This window comes from Gasterosteus aculeatus, chromosome 21, assembly GCF_964276395.1.
Source record: "Gasterosteus aculeatus chromosome 21, fGasAcu3.hap1.1, whole genome shotgun sequence".
NCBI lineage: Eukaryota > Metazoa > Chordata > Actinopteri > Perciformes > Gasterosteidae > Gasterosteus > Gasterosteus aculeatus.
Window position 1 is genome coordinate 9691770 of NC_135708.1, and position 16166 is coordinate 9707935.

Consider the following 16166-nt stretch of genomic DNA (forward strand, 5'->3'; position numbering starts at 1 on the left):
TGGAACGGCAAGGGAGAGCAGGAGAATGAAATTGTTTGAGTCTGTTACCTTTTAGAACTTGCTTTATCACCCGGAATGATTTGGGCTGCATTGCCTACAGGGAATGCCAATAGTTAAACTCATGATATAGAGATTCTGAAGGTGCTGCAACATAACACAATAAATATTGTATACTTTCTGTGCACGGTAGGTTTAACATGAATTTACTGCTCCTCCGTGAGGAATATTTACAAAAGAGCTGCTGAAAGATGTTCGTTTGATTGAAGTGTTGATAGAAATCATTATCTTAATGTGGACACATTTGATTAATCACTGCACACATGCACAGATGATGTGTGTGTATGTGTACATCATTCTGTTTGATTTATATGAAATACATCCCAGGCCTGAAAACAAATGTTGCAAGTGGACATTTCTTAAACTGTCTCTAATGTAGGTACAGTTTTACGCAGAATGAAAGATTTTTCTTTCATTAATTACACATTTTTTAATTATTTACCTGTGCATATAAATGTTGCTGTTACAAAAAACTCCATATTTGCATATTAACAATGGATCCCATGACTACTAGCGTGTGAGAGATGCCGCTGGATGGATGGATGGCTGCTCCTCAGTCTCCTCACTCTACGGCAGTGGTTCTCAACTGGTCTGGCTCCAGGACCCACCATCACCAGCCGCCACCCAAATCAACTTCTCGAATTTATTTAATGAAAATATGGTGCAGTTTGAACCTGAGATAGTATGGAGACAGAATACGTATGCCAACACAAAAACAAGTTTAATGAAAAAACAAAACAGCCAGCTGTTAATTCTAATTTTTATTTTCCCTGGCAAAGGCCCGCGACCCACTAAAAACGGGTCCGACCCACTACTTGAGAATCACTGCTCTACGGAGCGTTGTAGCCCCTCTTATTGTTTTGGTTCACTGTGAACCGCTCTCAACAGTGTTGACAAAAAGCTAAAACAAAGTTACAATGGCATAAATACACAACAGCTGATGAACATAGTGGAGCATTTAGCAGCAGAAGAGACACGTATTTCTCCTTTAGTTTGTGGAAACCAGTTAATATTAGACATTCACTGAAGTAAGTTTAAGTTTGACTAAGTTTCATATCGCATTAATTAAGGTACATTGATTTGAACTTTTAAAAGTTCATATTTTTAAGGATAACTACTATTAAAAGTTCTCCTCTGTGGTTGTTAGAATAGAAGTTGAACTTATTCCACCTTCTTCTCTATGCTCTTTTGTAGCCCACACACATTCACACACACCGCACACATTCCACCCTCCCTTCACATTTTCCTCCTTTGCCCTCCTTCCTATTCCTCATCATTGGAGGTGTCAGGACTCCACTGCCGCAGTGCCATCTGGGCCGAGGCTGATAAAAGCTCATGTGCCGGGCCGGCGGTGCCTGCAGGTCTTCCGGAAGCCAGCGAAGCCTGACTTTGAGAGCCCATGGGAGAGATTTGTGGCAGTTAAAGAAGGAATGGCATGCCTTTAACCCTCCTCCGCACCACCTCTTTCCATCTGACAGTCCGCGGGGCTCTCACATGGCGCGGACCAGGCCAGAATCGTCACTGATTTCAAAGGAAAAGTCAAATCAACACATCACAGGATGACTTTGTGATCTGTGATATCATCTTGTCATGGCTTTTACTCCACGTCTCATGTTGAGAATGTTGCCACAGTGACCTCTTTAGAAGCTGCTGTCCAGACAGAACTAGATGGAACCGAGCGTCAGGGAGGCTAAAGCCCATCACCACCCGTTACCCTTTCAGCACATAGAACATACCAACCAAAAAGGCATCCATACAAACAGAGGAGAAAACATCCACCTTTCCGACAATTGAAAATACCTCAAGGTCAGCCAGTCCTTCTGGAACATAAAGTATATTTTTTACCCAGCAGCCCGTGTAGTGACAAACCATCCTACACTCACATAGAAAAAGCAGCAAGACCGATAGCCTTCTTTTATGTAGAGAGCAAGCCTGGCTCTCCGCTGGGTTTTCCATGCCTTTTGATTGGCTCACTTTAATTAATGTCATGGATACCTCCCAGTACACCACCTGCAGAGGACACACCAGGTCTGCCTCCCAGCGGATGAATCAGTATCTAGTCCTCCAAAGGCATTTGTAAAATGTACTGAGGCAGTAGAATAACTGCTTCTTCTTCTCTCAGTCATAAAAGACCCAAAGGACCCAAATTCTATACCTGTTTATATCAATAGCAATATTCAGCATCATCCATATTTGTAAATGATTAACCCTTTAAAAACCACAATTACTCTCCAGTCCAAAGAGGATGGGTTGATCTGGCCGGTGGAGATCGTCTGACTGTGCCAGCCCAGTTCATAGGTGGAGGCTCTCTTTCCTCCTTCGCGCCTTGGATGCAGCTAATCCTGGCTGCTGTGGTGTGATAGGAGCTTCTGAAGAGACGCTTATCCATGCTACTCAGAGAGCTGTGGCTATGGAAATAACTCAAATGTATCCGCATCAGAATTACCTTTTTACTCGTTTCTCTTTTGGTGTTGTTTTATTTACTTTATTTTCCCTGTGGGAGCAAAGTGTACTGTTCCCTCTTGTCTGATCAAGTTAGAGGCCGTCTTCAGTCTGTTTTCCCAGCCATCGTTGCATTATATTCTCTTTACTCTATTTTAGTTTTACTTATATTTCCGTATCATTTCCTTTTAAATTGTATGCTACTCTACTCAAAAAAATACTTCCCATGACATAAAATCTTTTATGCAAGTAGTGTTAAGCAGTGTGTGAAATACTGGCAACATACCCAACTAACTGACGTCCTACAAAGACTTAATACGCATTATACACGATTGTATGGATGCTGGCCATGGCAACTAGGCTGAAAACACTTTGCAAAGATATCACTGGCCGATATGTGGCTGTGGCTGATGTCCTGCTTTCGGTTCGTACGAAAAGGAACCAATAAGGATCCATTTTGTACAAAGAGGGATTGATTAACTCCTCAAACAGACATGGACACAGCCTGACGTCATGTGACCTGTTGCAGCTCTAGATGTGTTGTTTATCTCAAACTAAACTGTGTCTTGCGCTCACCATTTTTTCTTTCAAAAGACAGGTTAGGGACAGTTACAATTGACGAACTAGAAAATGCATTTCCTGATGAAAATGCGTTGGAAGGTGTTCCTATCCAAAGGTGATCCTCTGCTGGTATAAGGTATGAGGGCTATTCCAACGCATTTTCAGCAGGAAATGCATTTTCTAGTGCTTCTAGAGCATTCCAACAATAATTTGTCAAAATTCTGGGTTATGTGACTCCCTGAGACCCCTTGTGTTGCAGACACTAGTATCACCACATTTTGGCACAATTATAATGTTATGTGCATTCCTTTCTTCCTTTGGCCAACTTGACAATGTCTGAAAGTGGTAAAAATATATAATAAGTATATATATATATATATATATATATATATATATATATATATATATTCTTTTTTTTTCAAGCGGTCTAAGTCTGTTTTCATCCTGTGTTTTCTTCTCTCTTAATGATGACAAAATGCCTCCCCCAGATAGAACGCTGAGGGCGGGCATGCATTAGCAGGTTACTAATAAACTCTTGGATAAAGGACTCAATGGAACACATGACAAGCTAAATACGGTGAACATTTGTCCGTCTGTCATTGTCCAACAGGTCTGGACCTGAGGCACGCCCAGGTGGTGGCGTTATCCACGGGTACCAAGTGTATCAACGGGGAGTACCTGAGTGACCAGGGACAAGTGGTCAATGACTGTCACGCCGAAGTCACGGCTCGCAGAGCGCTGCTACGCTTCCTTTACTCTCAACTGGAACTCTTCTTAAGGTAATAGATCCATCCTCGTCTTAAACATACACAACCATCCGTGCTGTCACGCACTTCCGGCAGCTTTGAAACCCCTGTAGCGTTTATGATCTTCTTCCCCTGAAAATGCCTTACGTCATGATACATTCAACCAGCGGTGGAAGAACAATATGGATCCTGTGCTAATGTAAAAGTAGCAATAAGACAGTGTAACACTACTCCCAATACACCATTTTTTATTATCACCAAAATGTACAAAACGATGCCCCTTTTGAAAGGAGAATGAGCAGATTATTCCTTTTATACAGTATAAAGCTGAAATCATTTGAAATAATAAAACACCCTCTTGCTCAGTTTAATACACCCAAGGGATTTAATGCTTAGCTGAAATAACACTGAGATAACAGTGAAATGAAACCGCATTGTTTTATTTGTACAAATCTGCTCTGTAAATTCTGTGTCCTGCGTTCCCCTTTGAGAAGCCTTCTTTCTTCATTTTAGTTATTTTAAAATAAAGCTATGAATAATGCATTTAAAAACACTTCTTCAACTACAGGAAGAGATGAATAAATGTGGTGCTAGCTGGACTACAATTCTAGCACATTCTAGATAGATCTTAGTTAAATTACCTTTGGACTCCGCTTCATGAAAACAGCACTGTTGGGTCACAAGTTTTTCCAATGATGATCTAGCCGTATGGGTGCTGTTCTCTCCAACTAAGCATCACAAGCACTGGATCGCCTGTTGGTTTTTGACCCTTTTTTTTAATGTACCTTCATTGAGGCCCTTCACCACCTGTGCAGCGTCCTCTGGTGCCCACAAGCTCACCGTGATTTCAACCCGTATGAACAGACAGTCCTGATGCGTTTTGACTCCTGACTGCCTCCATTCCATGAGCGGATATTATGGTTTTGAGCTCCCGAAGGAGCTAGATGGCAACGCTGATTCACCAGATTAGTGGTTAGAAGTCTAGATCGTTGAATGTCATATTTGCATACACAGCACCGTGGTAACACAATGCTAGATGGCAGGTACAGAGACTTTGCAGCTGAGTAAAATGGCTAATGGGGAAGATAACTCATAATGAAATGACCAAACAAAATGCCAGAACTGCCATATTTACGCTCAGTGAAAGGACATCGGAGACAGAGGAGAGGTTAAATAAAAAGGGCAGCCGTGCCTTGCATTGTGATGCATAGTTTAGGTATACCGTGTGTGTGTGTGTGTGTGTGTGTGTGAGAGAGAGAGAGAGAGAGAGAGAGAGAAATCCTCATTCCTTCTCACTGCAGAAACAAGGACCCAGATGTTTCCCATAATACAGGTTTTCAGCTTACTGTTAATGGCTGGAAAAAAACTTTTCTAAACAACTGGATTAGTTGTGTTGGAGAAAAAAAAACTAATATTGGAGCCTAGTTTTCAGACATCAGCTGCAATTTTTGTCATGAATCATTTGACCTTCTTGGTGTCGCGATACAAAGCATGCGTAGGGCACGGCTTAAACTCCCTGTGCTTCTCTGCCATGAGAAATGTGGACCGCCTGAGTTAATATCCCAGAGTGTGACGGCAGCAGAGTGGACTGTGGTCAGTGTCCATCTCTCCGTCACTGCCTCACTTCATCACTAGAAACTAAAAGTGGAAATCTATTTCCCATGCTGTGATAAATGGTGCCACCTGTCTCATCAGTCTCCCTGTTGTTGTTGTTTTTTGTTCCTTTTCCTTTTCAAGTAAAAGGCCGGAGGACTGCGAAGAGTCGATATTTGTGCGGCACAAGGAGTGCGGCTACAGGTTGAGAGACAACGTCCATTTCCACATGTACATCAGCACCTCGCCGTGTGGGGACGGGAGGCTGAACTCGCCCTATGAAATCACCTCTGACTGTGAGACATTGTGCCTTTCTTTTGTCAAAACATAGGTTGATCATCCCGAAAGGAGATCAGAATAATACTCAGCATGCATTTCTCTGTCATGTAATCACTGCCGTTTTCTCTATTATCACTGTGACTCATCAGTCAGTCCCTCTGGTTTATAAAGAGATCCTACTCTCTGGCAGATATTCTGGAAGCCACTGCTCTGCTTCTTCTTCTTCTTTTTCCCTCTAGACACTCTCAAGGAGCTGGCATGGTTTTCATGTCACATCCCGTCTTTGGCCTCTTTTAGCCACGCTGCGCTGACTAGATTACATTTTATTGCTTACCCACTGAAAATAAATTTGCCCAGCATTTTTTTTTTTCTGCTGGGCTACGAGTTCAGAAACATAATCTGGACTGCCGTTTCCATCAGTGAAATGCATATATCCCCCCACCCTTTCATCCTAGACTGGAGCTCTAAGGATACACACCACAGTGCAGTGCATGAGGAGACTTTCACCAGTGAGGATGGAAAGGCGGATGCTGTCGCCAGAGAAGCCTTTGAACTTGACGATTGTGGTCATTAAACCTCTTAAATGTTCTGCAGTGCGCTCTCTCAGATTAGAAAATGACTAAGTACCTTTTCCTGACTGTTCTTAAACATTTCTGAGCTGGAAGTTGGGAGCTTAATTTTTTAGCTGCCGTCACCTCAGCCGAAGCGGCAGCCATGCAAGAGAGAAGGAATGAGTTTAAGCCTAGAGAAGTAAGAGGTTATTAAAACAAAAAAATTGATTATTCATGTACACTTTGTCACCCTGTAATTTGTACTGAAAGCAAGAAGTACAACATCTTTAATATCTATATGAATGTTTTCTTCTGTAAAATGCGGAGTTTCTTCTTCTAATTCCAACTGCTTAAAAAATAATATACTTTAATTAACAATGTCACTGCTTGCAGAGAGCATGCTGCCTTGTGCACACTGCACCAAAGTGGTTTACACAGATAAAGGAATTGGCTCTGACTAATGCGGTTGCATTGTCGGTTATTCTAACAATAATATGTCATAATATTTCTAACAGTCCTGAGTTCATCAAGGCTTAATCAAAACTGCTTTATCCATAAAAAATGTTTCTTTGCCTTCGAGCCGCAGGCTGCTCTGTACATCCAGCAACAACCCAGCCGAACGCTGACTTCATTAACAATTAGGCAGTAAACGTCCCAAGATAATACATTTAATTCCCCAAATGAAGCGGTTAACCTCGTTTAAACTTTTGCTTTAAAAGGAATTGCAATGTTTGTCCTCTTCCTGGAAAGCTGTACCCTTCATCTTATTCTAATATATAATAGTAATGTCTTATTGTTCGTTAGCTTAGCATTATATTATATTTTTATTTTTCTAATGAAGTGGAGCTAGTCATACTACTACCACCAATAATTAGTCCCAGAGAACATCCCTAATTATACACATAACGTAACATTTGTGAACTAATGTGACTATGTAATGGTTTATTTTCTAAAGTACATAAAACGCAATGCTGGGAAAATGTGGACTGTTTCCACTTGAGTTTACCCCGTTTTCTTTGTGGCCTGGTGCATTTTGGGTAAATTAGATTAGAAGTCTACAAAATGAATCTTTGCCGCTTATCGATGTGATTAGATGTGGAACTGCTTTGTGTTATTTAGAAATAATAATAATAATAACAGACTTCATTAATAGCTAATTAGATTGTGTTTCAAGCGTAGCCGCGTAATAAGAAATGACATAATGTAGACGGATGAGACTCAGGCTGAGGTTGTATTTGTTCTATTGGCAGTACACAGCAGCAGACACCTCATGAGAAAGCACCGCAGCCACCTGCGGACCAAAATCGAATCAGGCGAGGGGACGGTTCCGGTGCGAGGTCGGGGGCCCGCCCAGACGTGGGACGGCGTCTTACAGGGCGAGCAGCTCATCACCATGTCCTGCACCGACAAGATCACCAGGTCAGTGTTCAACTCCGGGTTTAAAACGTGCAGGGTTGCATTTAGTGTCATCTTTATGTCTTAAATCAGAACTCTCCCTTCATGTTCTGCCTCTTTGCACATGTTGATTTAGTTGTCTGTCAAATGGGTCGGAACTAAATTGGAGGGAAGCACCTGTCTGACTGACCATCTGACAAACTTATTTATACCTGAAATAGCTGGATCGCTCTTGGCGAGTTTAAAATGGACATCTAATTTACTAAAATGTTGTCCTTGCTTTCTTTTGTTTGGATTATGCAGGTTTAATATAAGACAATATGGTAGTTTGTTCTGTGTTGTTGTTATTATTATTATTATCCTCTGTATTGCTCTCAATTGGACTCAGATGTTTTGTTGTGTGCAAAAAATAGTCTTAATACAAAGAAAACAGCCAGCGGAGCTCAACAACACCGCTGCCAAAGTCCTTAAATATGTTTTTCATTTGAGCATTGCAGTTATTGGTGCAGAGATTGTGTTGATTTTATTGTAAAAGTCACAAACCAATGTGATGAGCACATCCCCTCACCCAGGAGGTCTCTGGCCTACGTGAGAAAAGATTGATTCAGGGGGTAGCTTTATTAGGAGATTATCTTCCTTATGAGAAAGAGTGATCCTTGTCTAAATAAAGCATTTTAAAAGGGATTTGTGAGCCAGGTAGAGGTTCGTCTGTGATATTTACCGTAGCACATCTGTGTATGTAGTTGCATGTTTGTGTGCCATCGCTGAGTGTGAAATCCTTTGTATTCTGGGTGGTGAATATTGATTTCCCGTAAGTAACTAGAACAAGTAATCCCGTTGTAATGAATTAGTGTGTTATTATCCACATCATTGTTTTAATCTCCACACGTCCTAATATCCACATCTGGAGGCCGGACTCTCTGCTAGCCAGGATATTAGTCACACTCCTCCTGTAACCCACGGCAGGGCCTTTATTTATTTATTAATGTAGGCTTTCCCAGGTGCATGCCACTACAATAGTCGCGGAGGGCAATAAGAGATGGGTTATTAGGAGTTATAACGCACGGTGGTTTCTGTTTTTAGCCAAAGCTATCTCCTAACGAGTAACGGTAGGCGGTGTGCACCAATCAGCGGCTTCACCGAGCAGCCAGCTGGTGTTCCGTGGGTATGACTCCACCACCCACCTTCTCAGGGAAGAAAATAGGGCCATAAAGATTTGGCACATTCTAATGCCTCTATGACATATATATATATATTTTTTTATATTTAAATTAGTGGCCTACATGTAGCAAAATATTGAAAGTTGGCTCACAAAGCCTGCCGATCTGGTATTTTTCTCTGCCTTTTGTTTTCTCTATTGATATATTCCACACCTGAGTACTCTCTTCCACATCACTGGTCCCATGATAACAGCAACTCTGCGAGGAAGGATCCGCCCCCAGACACCACTTGAGCTAAAAAGAACGTTGTAAAAGAGGCTATGAGAGAGCTCACTGAGGGCTAAACACTCAACAAAATGCAGACTGTTTGGGCTGCTGGCTCCTAAATGGTGGAATCGGCTCCCCAACAACATCAGCAGACTGAAAATGCACCTCTACGAACTGTACCTGGACTAGTGAGCACTTATGATGCCACTTTGGCTTTCTTAAATGAAGTTAGGGTCCTTTCTTGATTCTTGTTGTTCTGATTCTGTTCCCTCTGCATTTAATGCACTTATTGTAAGTTGCTTTGGATAAATGATAAAAGTAATGTAAACGTATGAGGAGGCCTGGCAAAGCAGACGTCTCCTCCATAAAAACGCATATGCAAAAAAAAATGCTAATGTAGTTATCACGAGCCGTCTGATGTGTGTAGAAGTCAATGTGTTATACTGTAGCAGCTGGTGTTTTCAGAAGATTTAATGAAGGAAAACACAGTGAGTGGCTGTGTGTAACGGCACAGCGCTCTGACGCAGCACTTCTCGAGGCTGGGGATTTATCAACATGTCCGTCCCAAAGCCCGTCTAACATTTGATTGGGCGGTCGCTTACTGTACGGCTGACTTATCATGCCACAGAACAGAGGTTACATAATGCCTGGTAGCCAGCTGTTGCACAAAAAAACAGAAATGACTTTATATGTATAATATTTGTATTATTCCATTGCACTCAGTGTTAGTGTAACAGAGAAGGAGAGAAAACAGATCCAGAATGGAGCCTGTTTATGTTCTTAGATTGTTAATGTGTCGTCTCCGTGTTGGCAAGCCTGCACAGTACAGACTGCAGCGCTAAAACAGCTCCCCGCCCCCGTTTTCACACTGTCCTCGTGTGAGGAGTAAAGGCATCAATGTGTACTCACCAGAGCATCTTTATATGCAGAGGGAGACATCTCCATACGCACACAGTTTGCAGGCCATGGTGGTATTTTTTTGTATATATATGTACAAATGTAGTATTGGTGTTATGTGCATCTAGCATTGTATTTTATTTATTTTTTGTTTTATAAGTCATGTAAAATGTTTCTATCCTTTGTGTATATAACATTCATTTTGTTTTTTTGTCGTGGATCATTTTTCAAATGATGGTAATGGTCGGTGCATGGACGATATATTTCAATCTGGAGCAAACTGGTGAACAGCCAATTAACTGCCAGACCAGCGTTGCATCCAAAATGTTCAAGAATAGTGAGTCTTTACGCGCACCCTTGATATTGCATTTTGTATCTGAAATCGATTCTTAATACACTCGGCCAGGACGGGCCCCCGAACCGGAACTGGGCCCATGAATTTAGCTTAGCAAGTTCCGCACTGTGCCAGCGGAGGTCCTAAGCAGAGCCGCTGTTTTGTGTGAGAAAGGACGGGCACAAACACACACATGGGGGGGGGAGAGAGGTGAACCCTTCTCCTGTGGAGCCGCTGTTAATTTGACCAATTTGATTCAGTTGGCCAGGGCTGAAGACGGTGTGATTAAATCTACCCAGGTCACCAACAGGGGTGAAAGCAATTACTTTACAAAAAAATAGAGGGACGGGGGAAGGAGGGGACACCCTGCTCCTCTTCCCTTACACCCCCCGCCCGCGCTTCCCAACAGGCCGGGCGGCAGACGCGCTCTCTTTGCTCCGCAGCCTCTCCCCCCATTTTTGGGGGGGGGTTTTATACATCGCCGTAAATGATCGGTGGCCGTCGTTAAAGTGAGTTGGTCACCAAGGGCCGGTTTATCAAGGTCAGGGTGGAGGGTGGAACTTACACAGACACACACACACACACACACACACACATCATTCTTATAGTGATCCCTTGGATGTTCTTTTCTGCTCTGTCACACTCATTTTGCAACCTCCCATTACTTTTTTATATCCACACCTTCAGCTCCTGCACATAATTATAGTTGGTTCAGCTTTGACCATAAGGGGTTTTAGAATATTGGCGCTTATCATAAACATTATTTGTGAAAATGGCCAACGTCTCTCTATCATTGATACACCTGATGATCATCATTGAGTTTTCTTAAGCCCGGCCTTATGCTAATATTGGATTTGAAGTCGACAGCTGGATTTAATTGAGGGGCCTAAATGGCTTTCATATAACGATGATGTTCTCCATTCCACTGCAGTTTTATGCAGATGAACATTACTTTAATGGTCGGCGTTTACCGGGGGAGGGAGGAAGGGATAGATGTGGAGCGACGGAGTGAGAGAGGAGAGGTCTCTCCCCTCTCCTCTCTTTAAATTCACACGCCCGAGCCAGATGGCTGTCTTTTCTTGCATGAGATTAGAAGATGTTTCTGATTCACGGTGTCGCTTTCTGGGTAAATTATTATTTCAGGCTAAACTCTTTCTATCTCGGTGGAGAGCTGAGTGTTGGAACGAAGCTGCTGCTCTCCGTCCGAGAGGGACGGACAGATCTTTCTGACAGATTGCAGGTAAAGCGTACGCAGTAGGCCGCTGCTCCCCGAGCCGGCGCGCTGATTCCCAGAAAGACGCCGGTGTTGATTGACTGCTCGGGGAGCGTAGGAAGCAGCTATGAGTGATTATTAAGTCGGCGGAGAAAACAAGGAGGCGCTGTAATTGCATCCGTTATAAAGAGACGTTGATTAGCAAAAAGAACAATGATCTCAAAATGAGTGGCATAATGCCGAGCCTTTGATTGTGGCTCACGTGACTTCATTAGTCCAGTGAGCAGGCACACTGCGGGCTTTCTCTCTCCCCCCACAAAGGGCAGGAACGATAATAAACAAGGTAATTATCATTTTCCATCCATAAATTAGCATCTGCTGGTTAAATACTGTGGAGTGGGATTGGGCAGTAGGTGGCACATGACCAGCTGGCGACAGTGCGAGGCGTCGGTGCGCCTGGCAGGATTAGCCCCACAGTGATTTTGTGTCACACGTGGATCTCCCTAAACAAATCCGGAGGCGATTGCCCCTCGCGCCGAGCGATCGACAGGAGCTTGCCTGCAGCCGCGCGCAGTGCATTAACCCCCGTGGCACTGATGGATGCACACATGGTAATGTGTTGTTCCATGTCGTGAATGCTGATGGACTGACCTTTCGCAGTGTTGTTGTAGGTGGCAATGATGGTTTGCGTCGCTGAAACCGGGAAGAATGGGAGAGGAGGACGAGTGTGTGCGTGCGTGTGTGTGTGTGTGTGTCTGTTTTTGGGGGGGGGGGTGTGCATTGTTGGTCCGGCAGCTGTTATTCATCACGTCCCACATCAAGATAATGATCAAATTGTCTCTACCTGTCATTAAAGCTCTCTCTCTCTTTTACCCTTACTCTCCACCCATCTCTCCTCCTTCCTGCCCTGATTCTATCTCTCCTCCTCCAAACTCTTGCCTTCACCTCTTTCTTCCTTCTTTCCTTTCCTCCGCACCCTCCTCACTCACCCTTCATTCCTTCATCTACTTTTCAAACCGCCATGCCGCTCTCCCTCCCTGACTTCCTCTCTCTTTGCGCCCTCCCTCCAGATGGAACATCCTGGGCCTGCAGGGGGCGTTGCTGAGCCACTTTGTGGAGCCGGTGTACCTGCACAGCGTGACCGTCGGCAGCCTGCGCCACCCGGGCTATCTGGGCAGAGTCCTGAACCAGCGGCAGGAGCGCCTCGGCCCGCTGCCCGCCACGCACAGACGCAACCAGCCCCTGCTCAGCGGTACGACTCCAACTCAACCACAACTCAGTTACATCTTCTCAACATAGCTGGTGCTGGAGGTGTTTGGAGGCTCTGGAGTGGTTTCTAAACCATCATGATGGTCAAATTTGCGTGTGAAAAAGAGCTGAGCAGATTTACTGATCGCTGCCCTGTTACAGTCGACCACGGTTGGGCTCAAAAGGGATCCACAGTTTGATTTGAGTTGTGATCGTATTGCACTACTCATTTTGATAGTCTGTTTAAGGGTGTAGATTTGTAGAAACAAGCTGTGAACTTGTATTGATATATGATCTCTTTTTACTATTAGCCCATTTACACATCCAGCCATTACAGCAACATTATCATTCATGAGGAGCCGTATTTGTATCCACCTGGTGAATGTAAGTCCATTGCTCACTTTACTGTTGTCCCTGTATTTAGACAAAATTTAGTCAAAAAAAACTGTTTAAACTATTTAAAATTCACTAGTTAATTGATCTGCCTTTTTATTCACTCTCAAATGGTGTAGTTAAGTTTTTTCCCCCAGTTTTTGATAAACTTCAGCTAAATGAGTATATCTATGGTGACCCTGCCTTTAAGCATCTTTGTATTGGGGAGAGAATAATTTATATAATCAATCACAACAGATTGCCCCCCCCCCCCCCCCCCCCCCCTCCACACACACCCACACACAGACAGTCATACTTGACAAACTTGCGTACCCCTGCTTCCCAGTTACATTGTGCCAGCTAGACAAGCAACAGCTATGAAGTTGTCTGGCACGTCGGCCTCCAGGGCTCCACTGAGTCCTGAGGCGTTCGTTTGTAGTGAAGATGAATGCTGGAAGAGGATCTGAATGACACCCAACGTGTAGAAACTGCATCAGCCATCACTTCAGATCTAGGCCAGCCGGAGAGGCTGAGCGACAGAGACGCACCGAGATGTAGGGCACATTTTGTTTCTAGGGATCCCTCTAATGAGAACACATGTCACATATATATATATATATATATATATATATATATATATATATATATATATATATATATATATATGATTTTTGCTGTTTTGCCACCACCTCCTTTTTTTTCAATTAACAACTTAATTAATAAGCCAAAACCCTGAGTAAATGGCAGCAAAGCGATCTAGAATATTAGAAAAAAAGAACTTTAACACGTTACAAAAACTTTATTTTATCAGACGTAGGCTTGCCTTCGTCTAACATGCAGTAGCAGCTTTGTGGCATCCATAAGAACACGACAGATCATTAACGAAGCAGGACCGAGCTCATTAACTAAATAGAGGTGCAAAATAAGAGAAACAACTAAATGAAATAACATTATGCCATTTGTTACTTTGCCTCCTTCCCTTTTTTGTCACTAGAGTGTGATACGGTCTCCAAATCCCCCCTCAAGTATGCTTCTTGAAGCGCATAGGAGCTCTTTGCATTGCAGGGCTGTGCTCCAGGTAATAGGTGCCATGAGGCTGAATACTTTGCGAGGCCCATCCTCATCAAGATTGATAAATGTACCGAATTGCCCTCTGGTGATGATAGTTGGGACAAATTTATCCTTGACTCTTCCAACCACGGCCTCAGCCAGCATTTCTCATGATTTGTTCAATAACTTCATTCAACGTCATTATTTTTAACTATAATTAGCCTTGCCGTAAGTACATCATTATTTTAATGAACGTATCCATTTTTTGTGCGTGTTTTCTGTCTATGCGCAAACTGCGCCTGCAGTAGCTCGGGTAGCTACAGTCTATTGAAGGGTAGAAGGGCGAAGCAACGGGAGGAGAGGAGGAGCGATGGACAGACAGTGGAGATGGCCCTAAACCAAATCAATGTAATCATAGCCCTTATCAGACAGCCATTCAATCTGAATGCAGCTCGGGCGGAGCGAGGGAGACAGGCCGAGGGGAGGAGAGGGGGAGGGCGAGGCAGGATGTCTGTGCACCTTCCCCCACCGCCTCTCATCTCCCCCTCTGTCCTTTCATTGGCTCTGATGAGCTCCCCTATTGTGTGTCTGGGGTTATTTAAAATAAAACACCCCCCAGAGGAACTTCCCGGGGATCGCAGGGCCCGGTCTTATCACACTCCGACAAAGCAGCTACACCTGAAGCCCGAGGGCGCATTGACTCGTCTTCCACCCGCGTCCTGCTGTTCAGCGTGAACAGGAACTGTGGCAGAGCTCCGCCGTTTTAGCATAAGAAGAATCTGGTAAAACAATAAGGACAGGAAATAGAATCAGGGTCAGCTCATTAAGATGCGTGCTTCCCAGCTGTCTGTTACAGAGTGAGGCATCGCTGCCTAAATGTGTGCGCCACTGCTATGAGCCAAGAGTAGAGGCCTGTTGGTTTCATGTGATGGAAGGTTGCTTCGACAGTTTTTATAAACTTTTGTATGACGTAATAGGGACAGATCCATAAGGACTCGGGTTGATGGTTAAAGTATTCACTGGTCTTTATGGCTGTTGGAGAGCTGCACACCTGTGGGGACAGAAAAGTAAATATCATACATATTGAATGCATTTGGGATTGAATAAAGTTGAGTGAGGATGACTCTTAATCAAGTGCTAGACAGATTTGAGCTGGCATCCTCTCGGGCTGCATCCACAATATTACATTAGCATTTGGAAGAACTATATTTCGCTATGTTTACACTGAGCGTCCGCACTAATCCGGCGGTTTAAAAACACTCCCCAGGGTGCATAAGTTTGGAAACGATAATGTAGAACCCCGCGGTTGCTTCTTGATTGGGTCTTTGCAGTCACGATGTGTCCTTCCCTGATTCGTCACGCACTGATCGCATGATAAGAAGAACCATTAGCGATTAGCGAGCGGCGTTTCCAGCTGTGTCCAACGCCCCCACGGAGCGGACGTCTGAAGTCCGGTTTGTGACTTTGAGAAGTGCGGAGGACTTATTCCCTTCCCTTATTACTAATGCTGATTTTGTTCACCACAACTATTCTGAGGATAAAAGCATGAATGCTCTCCAGTACGAAAGGGAATTCAGACACCAGCTGATGAGTCACTACGAGACAACAATGAAACCGAAAAAAAAGATACTGAGATACTTGTTTTTTCCCAACATATCGACCCGTAACCTAGTGAACTTTCTTCTATATATGTTCATTTTAAAGTAACTTGGATGTGTGTGAGAGTTCTATATTGTTTTTCTGTAACTAGAATTAGTATTAGAATCTGCTTTATTCACCATGTATGTATGCGTATGCTCTCAATTGCAAAAACACAGTAGAATGACAAGAATATATAAAAAGGCCCTCAAGGAATATATACAAAACAACGAAAGACAAAGTGAAATATTTACAACTACACAATATAAATATATATTCAAAAGTATATGCATATTTGAGGATCCCCAGAGGGGAGACGTCTGAGGAGGTGGTGTTCTTTCCTCCATTGCTGTTCTTGTCTGG

The 16166-nt window shown here is 43.4% G+C and overlaps 1 protein-coding gene across 1 annotated transcript in view; it reads left to right on the forward strand.

The window, feature by feature from the left end:
* Window positions 1-16166, forward strand: part of adarb2 (adenosine deaminase RNA specific B2 (inactive)) — a 134707-nt gene that overhangs the window by 112208 nt on the left and 6333 nt on the right. Inside the window, exons 5-8 of the mRNA XM_040167633.2 lie at window positions 3671-3839; window positions 5544-5695; window positions 7480-7648; window positions 12566-12747. Of these exons, the coding sequence (XP_040023567.2) occupies window positions 3671-3839; window positions 5544-5695; window positions 7480-7648; window positions 12566-12747 (672 nt within the window). The remainder of the gene's footprint in view (window positions 1-3670; window positions 3840-5543; window positions 5696-7479; window positions 7649-12565; window positions 12748-16166) is intronic.